The 13,858-nt window shown below is 44.3% G+C and overlaps 1 protein-coding gene across 1 annotated transcript; it reads left to right on the plus strand.

Moving 5' to 3' along the window:
• The first annotated feature begins 225 nt into the window (after positions 1-225).
• Positions 226-11,039, plus strand: LOC142813977 (disintegrin and metalloproteinase domain-containing protein 10 homolog). The gene is made up of 4 exons (XM_075891942.1): positions 226-379; positions 1,682-1,884; positions 9,710-9,841; positions 10,834-11,039. The coding sequence occupies exons 1-4, from the start codon at positions 307-309 to the stop codon at positions 10,849-10,851; spliced, it is 426 nt and encodes a 141-aa protein (XP_075748057.1). The 5' UTR covers positions 226-306; the 3' UTR covers positions 10,852-11,039.
• Positions 11,040-13,858: the final 2,819 nt, after the last annotated feature.

The raw sequence follows: 13,858 nt of genomic DNA on the forward strand, positions 1-13,858 counted from the left end.
GCACAGAAAAGGCGCTTACGCACACCAGAACGCGCTAGCGCGTGAGAATGTTCTGGCAATACTTAGGGCGACTGTTGTGCGTGCGCAGTAAAGGTGGGTACGCACACCAGATTGAGCTTTGATAGCTGCTACGCATTTAAAAAGCCCGCGGGTCATTACGGAGCTACGATCCTTCACAAGATGGTCAGTGGCCTCAATGCCTCCTGCCCCGAGGGGAAAGCGAAGCCTAACAACACCGTTTGCAACAGCGGCACGCGGGTGTGCATCGCAGGCGAATGTGTCGGCTCGATTTGCCTCAAATACGGCATGTGGCCGTGCTTCCTTACGGGAAATCAGTACACGGTCGACGAGAAGTGCCGCATCGCCTGCGAGTACGAAGGTACGGCAAAGAAATGACTCATTTCTTGCTTTCTATGATGAAAAATCGGCGGACCTCACGTACAGTGGGAATCGATAATATGTGAAGCATGGATAAGGAAGGCGGCTGTAAATTATGCCATACATGACTTTCATGTCATAATTATCATGTTTAGACGTGCAATTTACCTTTGTCGTCTATTCGCGTCCAGTAATACCAAATTCGGTATTATGGAACTAGCAAAGCGGCTGCGAGCACGCTAAGAGCGTGACATGTAGTCATGTTTTACGTGACACGCATGTCACGATAATTATGTTTGGGCATGCCATTTACCTTCGTCGTCTATTCACATCTACTCATACCGAATTCGGTATATGTGGAGCTAGCGAAACGACCACGAGCGCACTATGAGCGTAGCAGGAAGTCATGTTTGACATTACACGCATGTCATAATTATAGTGTTTGGACGTGTCATTTACCTTCGTCGTTCCTTCGCGTTCCGTAATGCCAAATTTGGTATATGTGAAGCAAATTAAACAGCTGTGAGCGCATCGTGAGCGTGGCATGTAGTTATGTTCTTACATGACACGCATCTCGTGATTATCTTTGCACCAGTCATACGCCTTCGTAATCCATTCACGTCCCGTAAACCAAATTTGGTATATTTGAAGCTAGCAAAATGACTACGAGCGCGCCATGAGCGTGGCCTGTAGTCATGACTTACATGACATGCATGTCATGATTTCCACGTTAGGGTCTGTTCGCCATGCAGTGGTCATACCATATCATACCATATGGTCATACCATATCATACCATATGGTCATACCATATCAGTCTTGCAATATGTCATGTGAACGAAACCACCACAAGAGCAGCAAGACCATGCAATGTAAATCATGACATTTATGACATACATGTCATAATTTTCATGTTATGACTTGTCCCTTATGGACGTCATACAGTCATGTTATGTCATACCAATTTTAATATCCATATCGTCATAGAAACGGCCAGAAGAGCTAAAGTCGTAGGCGGCTAGATAGATAGATAGATAGATAGATAGATAACAGATAGATAGATAGATAGATAGATAGATAGATAGATAGATAGATAGATACGCTCAAAGTCACTGACGTTCGCTAAGAAATGCTTGGCATTTAAAAGTAATTCAAATTATTTAGGCCAGGGTGAACGAACAATTCGGTTTTCGCGCCCTTAGTGAGAATCTACCCGACGTTTACTTTCATGCATTGTAACAGAACTGTGCATGCAGGTTTCGTTGTACACAATGTTGATGCAATGTGTCTCTGCGCTGTCTGTAGGAAAGTGTAACGACGCTTGCCACTATCCCGCCATGAAGTCGCTTTGCGGGGCCAAGATGCCACCGGGCTCCGTTTGTGATGGACATGGCTACTGCGACATCTTCCAGAAGTGTCGCTACTCGGACGAGCTCGGATCGCTGACGAAACTTGAGGATGCGCTGTTTGCGCCTAAAACCTATAAGTCTGTCGAAGAATATATTAGGGTGAGCCAGCTTTTGTGCTTGTTAAGTTATGTATGCTATGTGTTCACATGCCTCGGGCTATTCTATAACAGCGCGAAATCGCGCGGATCATTAATGATGAAACCTCTGTATGCCGACGATCAGTGAACATTTAAAATTTGTGATTGAGCGTGTTTGGCCCATGAAGTATATGTACACGAAGCACGAAGAATGAATACGTAGTTAAACTTTTAAGGCAGAAACCGTTGGTGTCTCTTCAAATGTGGGAACTCCCCGCCGGTGTCCCTTGGTGCCCGCGCAAACAATATAGTGGTGCAAATAACGTGATCCCGTGATGAAGCCGTCACGTGACAGCACAATATGTCACAGATCGCCAAAATACGTCACCTCATTATCATCTAATCTCTTGAACAAAGGCACGTTAAAGAACCCCAGGCGGTTGAAATTTCCGGAGCCCTCTTTTACGGCGTCTCTCGTAATCATACGGTGGTTTTGGGACGTTAAACACCACATATAAATCACTTGAACAAAGGTGTGCTGATCACGGAGGCAATGCCAAACCAGGTGAGATGCAAAAAGCTAAGAATGCCCTCATTCCTGGAGTCTTGAGTGCAGGACGTTTTCGAAGGGGGGCAAGGGGAATCAATACAATCCACTGATGAGAAGAGGAAGACGGCGCTTGCCGTCGAGTCACCATATGCGAATGCTTAAGGCACTCTGTGAGTGTTCTGGATATTGAGCCTAATTATTAGGCACTTAGTTTCATGCTCATATATAATAATACGCTCAGATTTCGGATGCACGCCATGATCAAGTACCACAACTTCTTGTCAGTGGTTATGTTCTAGTAAAAGCGCGAAAAATTCAGGAAGAGACAAAAAAGGCACAGAAAAGAGGGCTGAACTCCCTTCCTGAAGTTGTAGCGCTGTTACTGGAGCATAACCACGCTGAACCAACTCGCCCAAATTAAGCTCTTGTTGTTTCTTGTCGGTGGTGTGGTGGTTTGCCAACTTTATATCACACGTAGAATTTGAACTCCTCTTTTATAGCCTGAACACTATTGTAGGAAATTCAGACCAGTGGGAGGCACAAATCGCCAGCTTGGCCCTAGATCACTTCTGAGTAAAGTTAAACGAACGGCTCAAGCCAGCGGGGCCCTGGACTCAAGGGTCCCAACCAACTTACTCCGGAGTGCCCCCTTTTATGCCCCTTCGCTCAAAATCAAGTTTTGTTCCTCTCAACGTGCACAATCATATAAAGCGCGGGAATGACTATTGTGCTTAAATAGGCCACATTTGCTAGTATTATGCTAAGACGAAGAAAAATGTACGAAGCGAAACCTTCCTCATGCGCTCCTAGAATTGACTGTTTGCTGATAGAGAACGGCTATGTGCCATGTGATTTACGGCTCGCCATGATAATGACAGAATGGTTCGAAATGGCCCCACGTTGAATCTCACAACATTGCTTTAATGTTACCTGGAAGGCAGGGTCGAATTCGCACATAAAACGCTCGCTCTGGCGTCTATCAGATGACCAGAACGGAACTAGAGCACCACGGTGTTGTGGCGCCAGCAAGCGCGAAATCCGGGTTCATGACGCCGTGGCAATAACGTCTGTACATTGCGCGCAGGTTCTGTCTTACCTCTGGCACAGACCCCAGTAACATTTCGAACACCTTTTATCGCATTGTAGCAGGTTGCACACAAAAGCAATCTCGCCGCCTCATCTCCTGCTACGTTGCGTTGGTAGTTTAAGGATCTCTGTGCGCCACGTCAATTGAAAGCTGTGAGTGCGTTCCTGAGCAATTCGCGTACCGGCTTCGTATGAGTGGTGTGATATAGGAGCGCCGTTGGTTGAATTGCGTTGAAGTCTGTACAGAAGCACTGTTTGACAATTCAGAACATTACAGGTACTCTACTATGGGAGAGCCGAAAGCCGTTCCAGTCTGTCTGTTTAGAAAAAAATTGCAGATCCCACGTACTGTCGGAATCAATTATATGTGAAGCACGATTGAGGAAGGTTGATATGCCACTTTTAAATCTGCGGAACGTTACGAGGCAGACGTAAATTAAGCCATAATTGACTTCCCTATCATGACTATCATGTTTGGACGTGTTTTTTGCCTTCGTCGTCTATTACCGTCACGGGACACCAAATTTGCTATATGTAGAGCTAGAGAAACGGCCACGAATGTGCCATGATCGTAGCATGTAGTCATGTTTCACATGACATGCATATCGTGATTATAATGCTTGGACATGTAATTTACCTTCGTCATTCATTCACGTCACGTAGTACCAAATTTGGTATTTGTGAGGCTAGCGACACGGCCGCGAGCGCTTCATGAGCGTGGTATGCTGTCATGTACTAAAATGGCACGCATCTCATGATTATCATGTTTGCACCAGTCATATACGTTCGCCGTGCATTCACGTCACGTATTACCTAATTCAGTATATGTGAAGCTAGTGAAACGACCGCACGCGCACCATGAGCGTGGCGTGTAGTCATGACTCATGGCTTTCATTACATGCATGTCATAATTTACACGTTAGGGTTTGTCACTTGTGTTCGCCATGCAGCCATCTCATACCATACAAGTTTTGTAGCATGTCAAGTGAACGAAACCACCGGAAGAGCAGCAAGACCGCTGAATGCAAATCATAAAAATTATGATATAAATGTCATGATTTTCATGTTATCACTAGTCACTCATGCTGGTCATATCGTCATAATATCGTCATAGTATCGATATCATTATCGGAACGGCCAGGAGAGCTATAGGTCGTAGGCGGCTAGATAGATAGATACACTCAATGTCGCCAAAGTTCGCTAAGAATGCTTCGCATTTAAAAGTGTTTCATGATTTAGAGTACATGGCGCTCTACTATGGGAGAGCATAAAGCCATTGTGGTTAGACAAAACAGTAAACAATTTAGAGTACGGCGTACTCTACTATTGAAGGGCCTCAAGCCGTATGTTTAGAAAAAGTGAGTAATGATTTAGAGTACTATAAGCACTTTACTATAGGAAAGCTTAAAGCCGTCCCGTTCTTCGACGCTGATGATGAAAAATACCGAATGACGAAGGCTGTAACATTTGTCGCAATCAAGCCGTCCTAAGGTAGAAGAGAAAAGGGTTTACTTATGTGGTGGTAAGCCAAGCATTGCGCATGGGATCTTGAATCGTGGCCTTGCATTGAGTGCTAGTCAACTACCTTTTATTTATTCTTGTTAACGACCTGTTTTGTCATTTGCTTTAAATGATGTGTGGTTCAATGCAGGAGACTTTACGACGTTGTGACCTTTTATTTAGTTTTTTCTGGTTTGCCACCTTTTGGTAATTTTTTGTTCGCAGATATTTCAGTTTGTTGACATGTTGACGCCGCCACTTTGCCGCTTTGATGATGTTGTGGCTCTTTATCTTGTTCTGATTTTATTTATTCTTCTGTTTCCTTCTGGCTTCCTATTCCTCTTAACCTTTCGCTTTATGGCTTGGCTGATGGGGGGTTGAATGTTGGTGTTTTTATGGTGTTGTGGTCTTCTATCTTTTTAAAAAACTACAGTAAATGGTGTTCATTAATAAATAATAATTTTTAATTCATTCATTCATTCAATGTTTATTCAGACAAAAAAAGAAGATTGCCTAGGTTGAAGAGAGTAAAGGCAGATTACCTCTCTCTGACTAAAGTCCCTTCATCCATACATTCACTCAGATACAGTGGAACAAAAAGATACATATTTACTTCTTTTTAGAGAAAGTAGGACACAAAATTCAAATTTAAAAATATAGCAGATATTGACACATACTTTAACATAACACGTTAACGTCAACACCAATTCTCCCATAGTAAGATAAAATACGTGTAAAAAACTGATACCATGAGAATTTTTTGACGGAAGACTAAGTACTATACAGAAATACAGATTTAAAAAAATAATGAGCAAACTTTACACAACTATACAAAAGTGAAAGAAAAAACTAAAATAAATATTTATATTAGATAGTATAGTTAGGATACCATACAAGTAAGTCTGTACATAATTTGATATATTAAGGCTTGCTTTTAAGTGTCCGGAATAAAGGTAGTCAAAAAAAGGCTGAAGCGAAGATCATAGAGATCTACGCTTTTGCACACAGATGTTTCGCACTTGCGCTTCAACTAGGAACAATGGCGAGGTAAGCCTCAACAACAACGACCGGACATTGTGTAACCACAAAGTGCCTCGCCCCTAAAATCGTGTGGACGCTGTAGCAGTAGCTGTGGCCAGAGTTCATAGCTAGCTCTTATAAGCAGTTGCCCAGTTACTCGGCGGGAACATTTCTACCACACCGTAAAATGCTCATACCAGGAAAATTCACAGCAGTAAGACACAGAATCAGCCGGCAGAGTTGGCTCAATCTGGATTTCATCCATGTGCCAACTAGGATCGAGCCAGTTGAGCGAAATGTGGCCATTGTGGTCTCAGAACAGCGACGGCATGCTTCGTTTTACGACTGTCCGCCGCGGTGTATCAGCGCTTATGGAGCTCGCCTGCTGAAACGAAGGTCGCGGTTTAGATGCCGGCCGCTGCAGTCACATTTCAATGAGGCGTACTGGTATATAAAGTTTAAAGTTTATTCATGACTGATAACATACATCACCTATACAGCCGTTGATTGTAAAGGGGTGGTGAAAAGGCAACTGAATGCCTGACAGCGCGCAGACTTCTGCCCTGCCCGCAATAGTGCACAACATCCAGTATGTATGTACATCTATGTAGAGCATAATTGATTGATTGATATGTGAGGTTTACCGTCCCAAAACCCTCATATTTATGTGAGAGACGCCGTAGTGGAGGGATCCGGAAATTTCGACCACCTGGGGTTCTTTGACGTGCACCCAAATCTGAGCACACGGGCCTACAACATTTCCACCTCCATCAAAAATGCAGCCGCCGCAGCCGGGATTCGATCCCGCTACCTGCGGGTCAGCAGCGGAGTACCTTAGCCACTAGACCAACATGGTGGGCCATCTATGTAGAGCATAAATTCATAAATTCAATTCAGCGAAAGTATAATAGGCACAGATATACAACAAAAAGAGCGGGGAAAAAAGAAATAAACACTTGTAAAGACACTCTTAAGACACGTACAAAAAAGCATTTAAATGCAAATACGGCTGTTGAACAGCAGTTAAAATTTTTTAACATGACCATGTCTGGATTTAAAGAATTTAAGACATGTGCATTTTTAAGACATGCACAAAAACTATGCAGAAGAATAAAAAAAAGAATAGTCGTATCATATTCGAAGCCCGAGTAGTTGAGCATACATTAAAAAAATTGCTGATGATGAACTTTCATTCACTATGGTGGTGGCCGCGCTGTTTGAATTTAAAAACAAAAAAAAATGAGCTGTGCTGGTTTTTATCTTGTGTAGCTGGTCCAAATTTTGTTACTGTAGTAGGTGGTTCTTCGAAAAGCTTACGTTTATTGTTTTCTATGATATAAACATTCCTAAATATATCGGCGCTCAAACCGTACATACATAACAGTACATAACAGTCGCCAACATTTTATTAAAGATATTTTCAACTGTTAGGACACCATGCTTTTAAAAGAGGCCCATGTAATTTGCGATGGCAGTGCACGTAAAGAAATGATAATTATATCTGGGGTTTAATTTCCCTAAACCACCATATGATTATGAGAGGCGCCGTAGTGGACGGCTCCGGATATTTCGACCAACTGCGTTCTTTAACGTGCACCCGAATCTGAGAACACAAGTCTACAGCGTTTCCGCCTCCATTGAAAACGCAGCCGCCGCAGCCGGGATTTGATACCGTGACCTGCGGGTCAGCAGCCGAGTATCCTAGCCACAAAGCCACCGCGGCGGGGCACACATGAAAAAAAATAATAAAAAAATCAGATGGTCAGAATCCCCGGAGCCCTCCACTACGGCGTGTCGCATAATCGTATCGTGGTTTTGGGACGTAAAACCCCCGATATTATTCGTATTGCAACTAAACCCTAATGCGCGTTTTTGTGGTGATTCTCTGTTAATAAAAAAATGAGAATTCGACGAGGTTTCCGGCAGCGCTCAAGCGGGCAATATGGGAGTTTCGATGAGCGAGAAAACGACAATAATTGCGTGCCTCAGAAGAACCAGAGAAGAAAAAAGTGGTGGCGGTATGTCGATCTAGACTCACCGGCCACGTACCATATGAAGCGTCGTATCCGTCGAACACGAGCTGACATGGCTGAATTCATAGACGACGAGGTTGTCAAGCACGTAATTGTGGACACACTTACGCAAAACATGGTGAATAAATACTAGTTAAGCTCAATTCAAAATGACGGCCTCAGACACACCCAGCCTACAGCTTCCTCTCCTTAAGGTCGGGCACTCTTGCAGTAACCGGCGAAAATTTATCTGGGGCACTCGTTTTTGACGACATCGTGGCCAGTGACGTAGCGAATCGGGCATGCGCCGTAAGCAGACAGCCCATGCCGCTCTGATAACGGATCTGGGCAAACGATAAAGCGCGTGCTAATCCCCGAGTCCACGAGTTCTTGTCAATCTGTCCAGTTGGCGTTCGATGGTTCTTGGTCACTCGCTGTCAACATGCGTAGTCTTTTCATGAGCGACGTTTGCGAATTTATTACCTATAGCGTTTGGTTTCTTGTTCTGGCGCTGCGGAACAAGGAGCACTTCCATCGGCGTGTTCATACAGCAAGCAGACTGCTCATAGTTTATCATTTCTCAATTATTCGCGACAAAGTGTTATCCTGTAAAGCTCGTATAGATCGAACCTTGGTGGACCAATCACCAGCGTTCTTCTGCATTGCATGGATTAAGCGCAGTTGCATAATAAATTTGATGTCTAAACTTTGTTCTACAAATGAATTCTGCCGACTTGCTACTTCTGCTAGGCTATTGGGTCTATCGCGATGGTGAGATATTTGCTAAACATCTATGTTCATCAGAGGCTGGAACTCTTGGTTCATTCTTCAAAGAATGTTTCGTGGCATACTTTTCGAACATTCAGCACGTCAAATCTAGTAGTTTTGGTGGCAGATGACCACTAGTAATGTCCACGAAACAACTCGCAACGGACTGTGTTGGCTCCGGACAACAACAAAGCTGATCTGTGAAGGTTGCGACTTCCGGTATTTCGCCTGCGGCGGCTGGCTGTTTTGTACAGGTGTGCAGGTTACTCGCAGATGCGTGGCGATGGACCGAGAGTGACTTGAGTCTATGTCAATACTGCTCACGTGCAGTCTAAAACAAAAAATCATTTGACTCTTTCTTTTGCGAAATATGACTGCCTTTTACATATGACTCCCTGTAAGGAGACATGCGAAATTATTTAGGAGGTCTGTATATTCTCGTCAGAGAGTCGTGATGCACAAAACGTTAATATTAATATCACTAGTTTGATGACCCACAACCACGATACGATTATGAGAGACGTCGTAGTGGTGGGCTTCTGGCTTTGAAAATTTCGACTGTCTGGTGTTTTTAACGCACCCTACAACTGCATGAGGGGAGCTTGTCGCACGTCCCGCGTGTTCAGGTAGAGGCTCTTCGACTCGTTGTGCTCAGAGGCAGCTTTTTAGCTGCTGTGCCAGTTGTCACATGATCGTTAGGGCGGTGTCGAGCTTCAGGATGGGCGGAGTCTGCGCTCCGCGACGTTACTACAAGTGCCTCAGTATGTCGACGGCACATACCGCTGTTTACAAACATGGAATGGGTCTGTATGCTCTCGCCTAATTGAATAATAAGGTGCTGTGCAGTGTACGTTGCAGGTGATTGCAGGACTGTGAGACGATACCAGCTGCTGCTTCGTTTTGCCTCGCAGTCGCACCCGTTCATGTCTGTAGTGTACCTGCTCCTGTTCGTGGCCCTCATGGCGCTGTTCTTCCACTGCTTCGCCGTGCACACGCCGAGCAGCCACCCGCTGAGACCACAGGCCAACCGTCTGAAAGCCTTCGTAAGCCTACATTTTATATATTGTCATCACAGGATAACCACTCCGCACTGTGCTCTCTAAATTCCTGAAAACCATTACAGGTGTATAAGTGACGCTTATTTGTTTCGTTTGTTACTGTTACGCCTCTTTAATTTTAAAGTTTGGTTAAAGTTGCATGAAGCGCCGAGTATATGTTACCCTTCGGCAAGTCGAACTATGGAGGAAACTGACCTTATACAGGGAGCTAAAATCGTAGACGGGAAGCGTAGAGTCATGAAGAAAGAAAGCTTCGCAGTAGAAGCAGAATAATAAAAAATGAAGCAGTAACGTTCTTGCTACAAAGACCTGTTCTTTGAATTATACTTTACTGGGTTAAAGTCTGGAAGTACGCAGCTTTCGTTATGCAGCGGGGAGGGTTCTCGGCTGCCATTGTTTCCAATAACCTGCGTCACTATAACCTTGCACTATGAACAATGTCAGTATAGGCCCGAATGAGTAGAAAGGAGCAAACATAGCACCCCCTTCAGGAGGGGGGAAGGGACATCCGACCCTTCTTTCACTGCCCTGTTTGTGTCCATACCTGTGTATATAGCCGTGTAATCACTCAAACAAGCCGAATCTTTTCATTATGTTTTAGTGCGGCTATCCTTTTGCGTCATCATGCCCAACTGCTCAATTAGAACCTGATGAACGCTCGGGGATGCTGTCTTCAAACTTTATGGAGACTAAGCCAAAACTGTGTTATATGACAAGTTTTGTCCCAATGTAATCTATAAAGATCAGGTGAGGTATTCGAACGTTCAGGGAAAACACTTATGTTGAAAGCAGTAGAAACATCCGCAGTGACGCGTCTGCACATAATAAATCGGTTTTTTTTCTTCCTCAGAATGCACGCACTTGTTCATAAAAACTAAAAAAAAACACCTGCTGACAGCAATGCGCGTGGACGTGTGCAACACTCAGTGCGCCACCTCAACATCGCGTCCTCTCACGTGCTTGCCTACATCTTGCAGAGTCCGCGACGAATGTGAGACGCGGACGGGCCAGGTCGGTGCTCAGAACCACGGAATCGTACCCCCCGGAGCAGTGATGCCGGCCGACAATCGCTGGCGACAGAATATTCGCAAACATTACTACCACGCGCTGTGTTTTCGGAGGGTCTATGTGTGGTTTTCTGATTTCGAATGTTGTAATAAACATACGTACGATTGAAGCGTTATTGGTTGAACTGTTCAAACCACGATCTGGAAGCTTGCATGTGAGCATACGTAAATATTGCACTGTTGGGTATCACTTAAAAGTCACCATTCATTGCTTCGACTTTGCGGCAAAGCTGTGACTTTTTTCTTTCTTGCATTTTCATATATACAAATACGTATACATATACGGTGAATGACGGTGACGCCGGCAGCCGAATCAAGCTGAGAGTGTCCTTATAATTGCTATCGCAAGAAAACAGCAAAACAACGCGACTTCATGCCGTAATGAAAACTAGAATAAAAATACCGTAATTATACTAATGGAGGTGTAGCAGCCCCTTTGCAATTGCACTTGCAGTACACACAGTACGATAGTTGGAAACCAGTTGCGTAGCCGGAAGTAACGCTCGCCAAGTTCGCTCGCTAAGTTCGCTAAGAAAATATTCGCATTCAAAAGCTATGTGGCTGTTTAGCATATATGCATGTACGTGGATTAATACATAAAAAGGGGGGTCATGTATTCAGATAGACGTCTCCCCACAAATATATTTTTTACTCTGTCTTCATGACGTCTCGCCCAATAAAAGAAAAATAAAACACACTCATTATCCATCCGCATGCTTCGCTGAACATTCATTCCGAAGGTGTATATCTGCCGAATATTGCCTAAATAGTAAAGTTGATTTTTCATCCGCTTTAATAATGAAAAAGTCCACTTGCATCTGTAAAATGCTAATATAGTACTACAGTGAAACGTAATGTGCCCTCCATTTTACCCAGCTTCATTGTTCGTTGGTGTTATGTTATGCCAAACACACACTAAAAAAAGGGAGCGGGGGCTCAGCAACTTTCTTCCGATTATTACTGATAACTGGCACAGCAAATCAGTATACCAATCATGTATACCATCTAGTAATGTTCGATTACCAAAAATGATAATAAAAAAAAACGCCATGCCTGCGTGGAAGGCGCAGAACAGCCACAGCGAAAGCTAGAAAAGTGGCCTTTTGCAGCCTTTTCTAAACACTCATTGGGTAACCGCTGCAAGCAGACTTGCTTGATGCACACTACGGCAGTAATTATAGAAATTCGAGGGTAGTAGGCCAGCATTCGCTATGCTATTTTCATCATTCTTCTGAGAAGCGTGGTATCCACTAAACTATTGCGAGCAATTTCGTGCCAATGTTTCTGCGGTGGATGACGACAATGAGGAAACATGGCTGAAGTAGGTATGCGCCACAGCTAACTAATAGCAGAACAAAAAACAAGCTTTTGTAATGGGTTGGAACATTGAAAGAGCCACTCGTTACGCTATTCGCATTGTGCGATGACTGCTTGTTCTCTCGCCATTTTAAAACGCTTTTTAAGTCGTATTAACGAGATTGTTTTCCCGACATGAAGCCCGCATAAGGCAAGTTTGCCAACAAGTCCCAAGCAGCGGCGTGGCTCAGTGATAGAATACTGCGCTGGTACACAGTGGACCCGGATTCGAGCCCCACTGGGCCATTGGTATTAGGTTACGGACACCGGCGGCGGCGCCTGCCGGAGGCAGCGGACAACTACGGCGCTGGGCGTGACCCGAGTTGTGATCTCATAGCAGCTTTCGCTGTAAAGAGTTTCACTCGCTACTCAGGCGAACCCCTGCATTTCATTTATGCCATGCTCAGAGGAAAACAAGTGCACTTCTGTACTTCTAGGCTTTTTCCACGGCCTCGTTTGTTTTCTCCTTTGAGGTTTGAATTGCAATAGCTTCGTAATTTTCCTTTCAAGGTCACAATAGTAACTAAACAGCAAAGATAATTAATCTAGTTTGATTAGTACCGAGTATGAGACAAGGGGTCCTCAAGATAATATTACTAGCCACAGCTTCTTGTTTAGGAGTTAGTCCATTTGACGGTACATACTCAGTAATCGTCATTCTTCTTAGGTCCTACAGCCAAACGGATTCGAAAAAAAAGCAGGCTACGAAATGTGCTCGCAGCACATTGATAAGCACATAGTGCTGTCTCCAATGTGTTTGAGAAATACATCGTATCTTGAGGTCATGTATACACATAGACGTCTCCTCACAAATATATATTTTTTCTCTGTCTGCAAGCCCTACCGCAACGAGAGTCAAGAAGCACGTGCAACCACAGACAGCAGTTCCCCAACAACGCCGCTACAGAGGTGCTATGGTCGCTCATTGGATATCAACGTACGGCGTACGCGTGCTTTTCCGGCGATTACTATAAACATGTTGGTTAGGAAATACACATACTATATATAGACCGCTCTAAGTTTTACGCGAAACAACGCAATTACATGCTGCATGCTTCTTGCTTTGCGTCTTCTGCCGCAAGGGAGATCACATGTATGCAGCCATTTAGGCTGGTATTAAAATACATTTAGGCGCCTCCAGGCGCAAATTAATGTCTGAGAATAAAAACGTTCAGGTGTATTAAGTTCGGAAAATAGAATTGCTAGTTGGTCATTCAAGCCTATCGGGTAGAACAACAATATGAAGAAAAAAATATAGAATGCAGATAAAACAAAGCAAGCGTAAGAGATGACGATTGGTCACCAAGGTGACGGTATGGCTGCTTGACATGGGTGACGTGACATTGGTGACGAGTCTGGGCAGTCGAATGCTTCCATAAACGCGGCATTCCCGGAGAGAGGCCAAATGCGCTTGTGGCGAGCACTTAGCACCGCAGCACTCGGCGAATGGCAAGCCGCCAGGCAAAAGCGAAGGAAGAACTGCCTCTGAATCATTTTCCACGTTAAATCGCCGAGCCGCGCAATCCCGAAGTTTCTCTTTAGAGCACCGTACGCAACCTTGACGCTCGCCACCCAAGGA

The sequence above is a fragment of the Rhipicephalus microplus genome, chromosome 4, assembly GCF_043290135.1.
Source record: "Rhipicephalus microplus isolate Deutch F79 chromosome 4, USDA_Rmic, whole genome shotgun sequence".
In the NCBI taxonomy this organism is placed as follows: domain Eukaryota; kingdom Metazoa; phylum Arthropoda; class Arachnida; order Ixodida; family Ixodidae; genus Rhipicephalus; species Rhipicephalus microplus.

Bases quoted from the DNA above. Each gene is read 5' to 3' on its own strand.
- LOC142813977 (XM_075891942.1), top strand. From the start codon at position 307: ATGTGGCCGTGCTTCCTTACGGGAAATCAGTACACGGTCGACGAGAAG. The intron at 380-1,681 runs GTACGGCAAAGA...CGCTGTCTGTAG, and splicing joins CATCGCCTGCGAGTACGAAG to GAAAGTGTAACGACGCTTGC. The intron at 1,885-9,709 runs GTGAGCCAGCTT...TTTGCCTCGCAG, and splicing joins CTGTCGAAGAATATATTAGG to TCGCACCCGTTCATGTCTGT.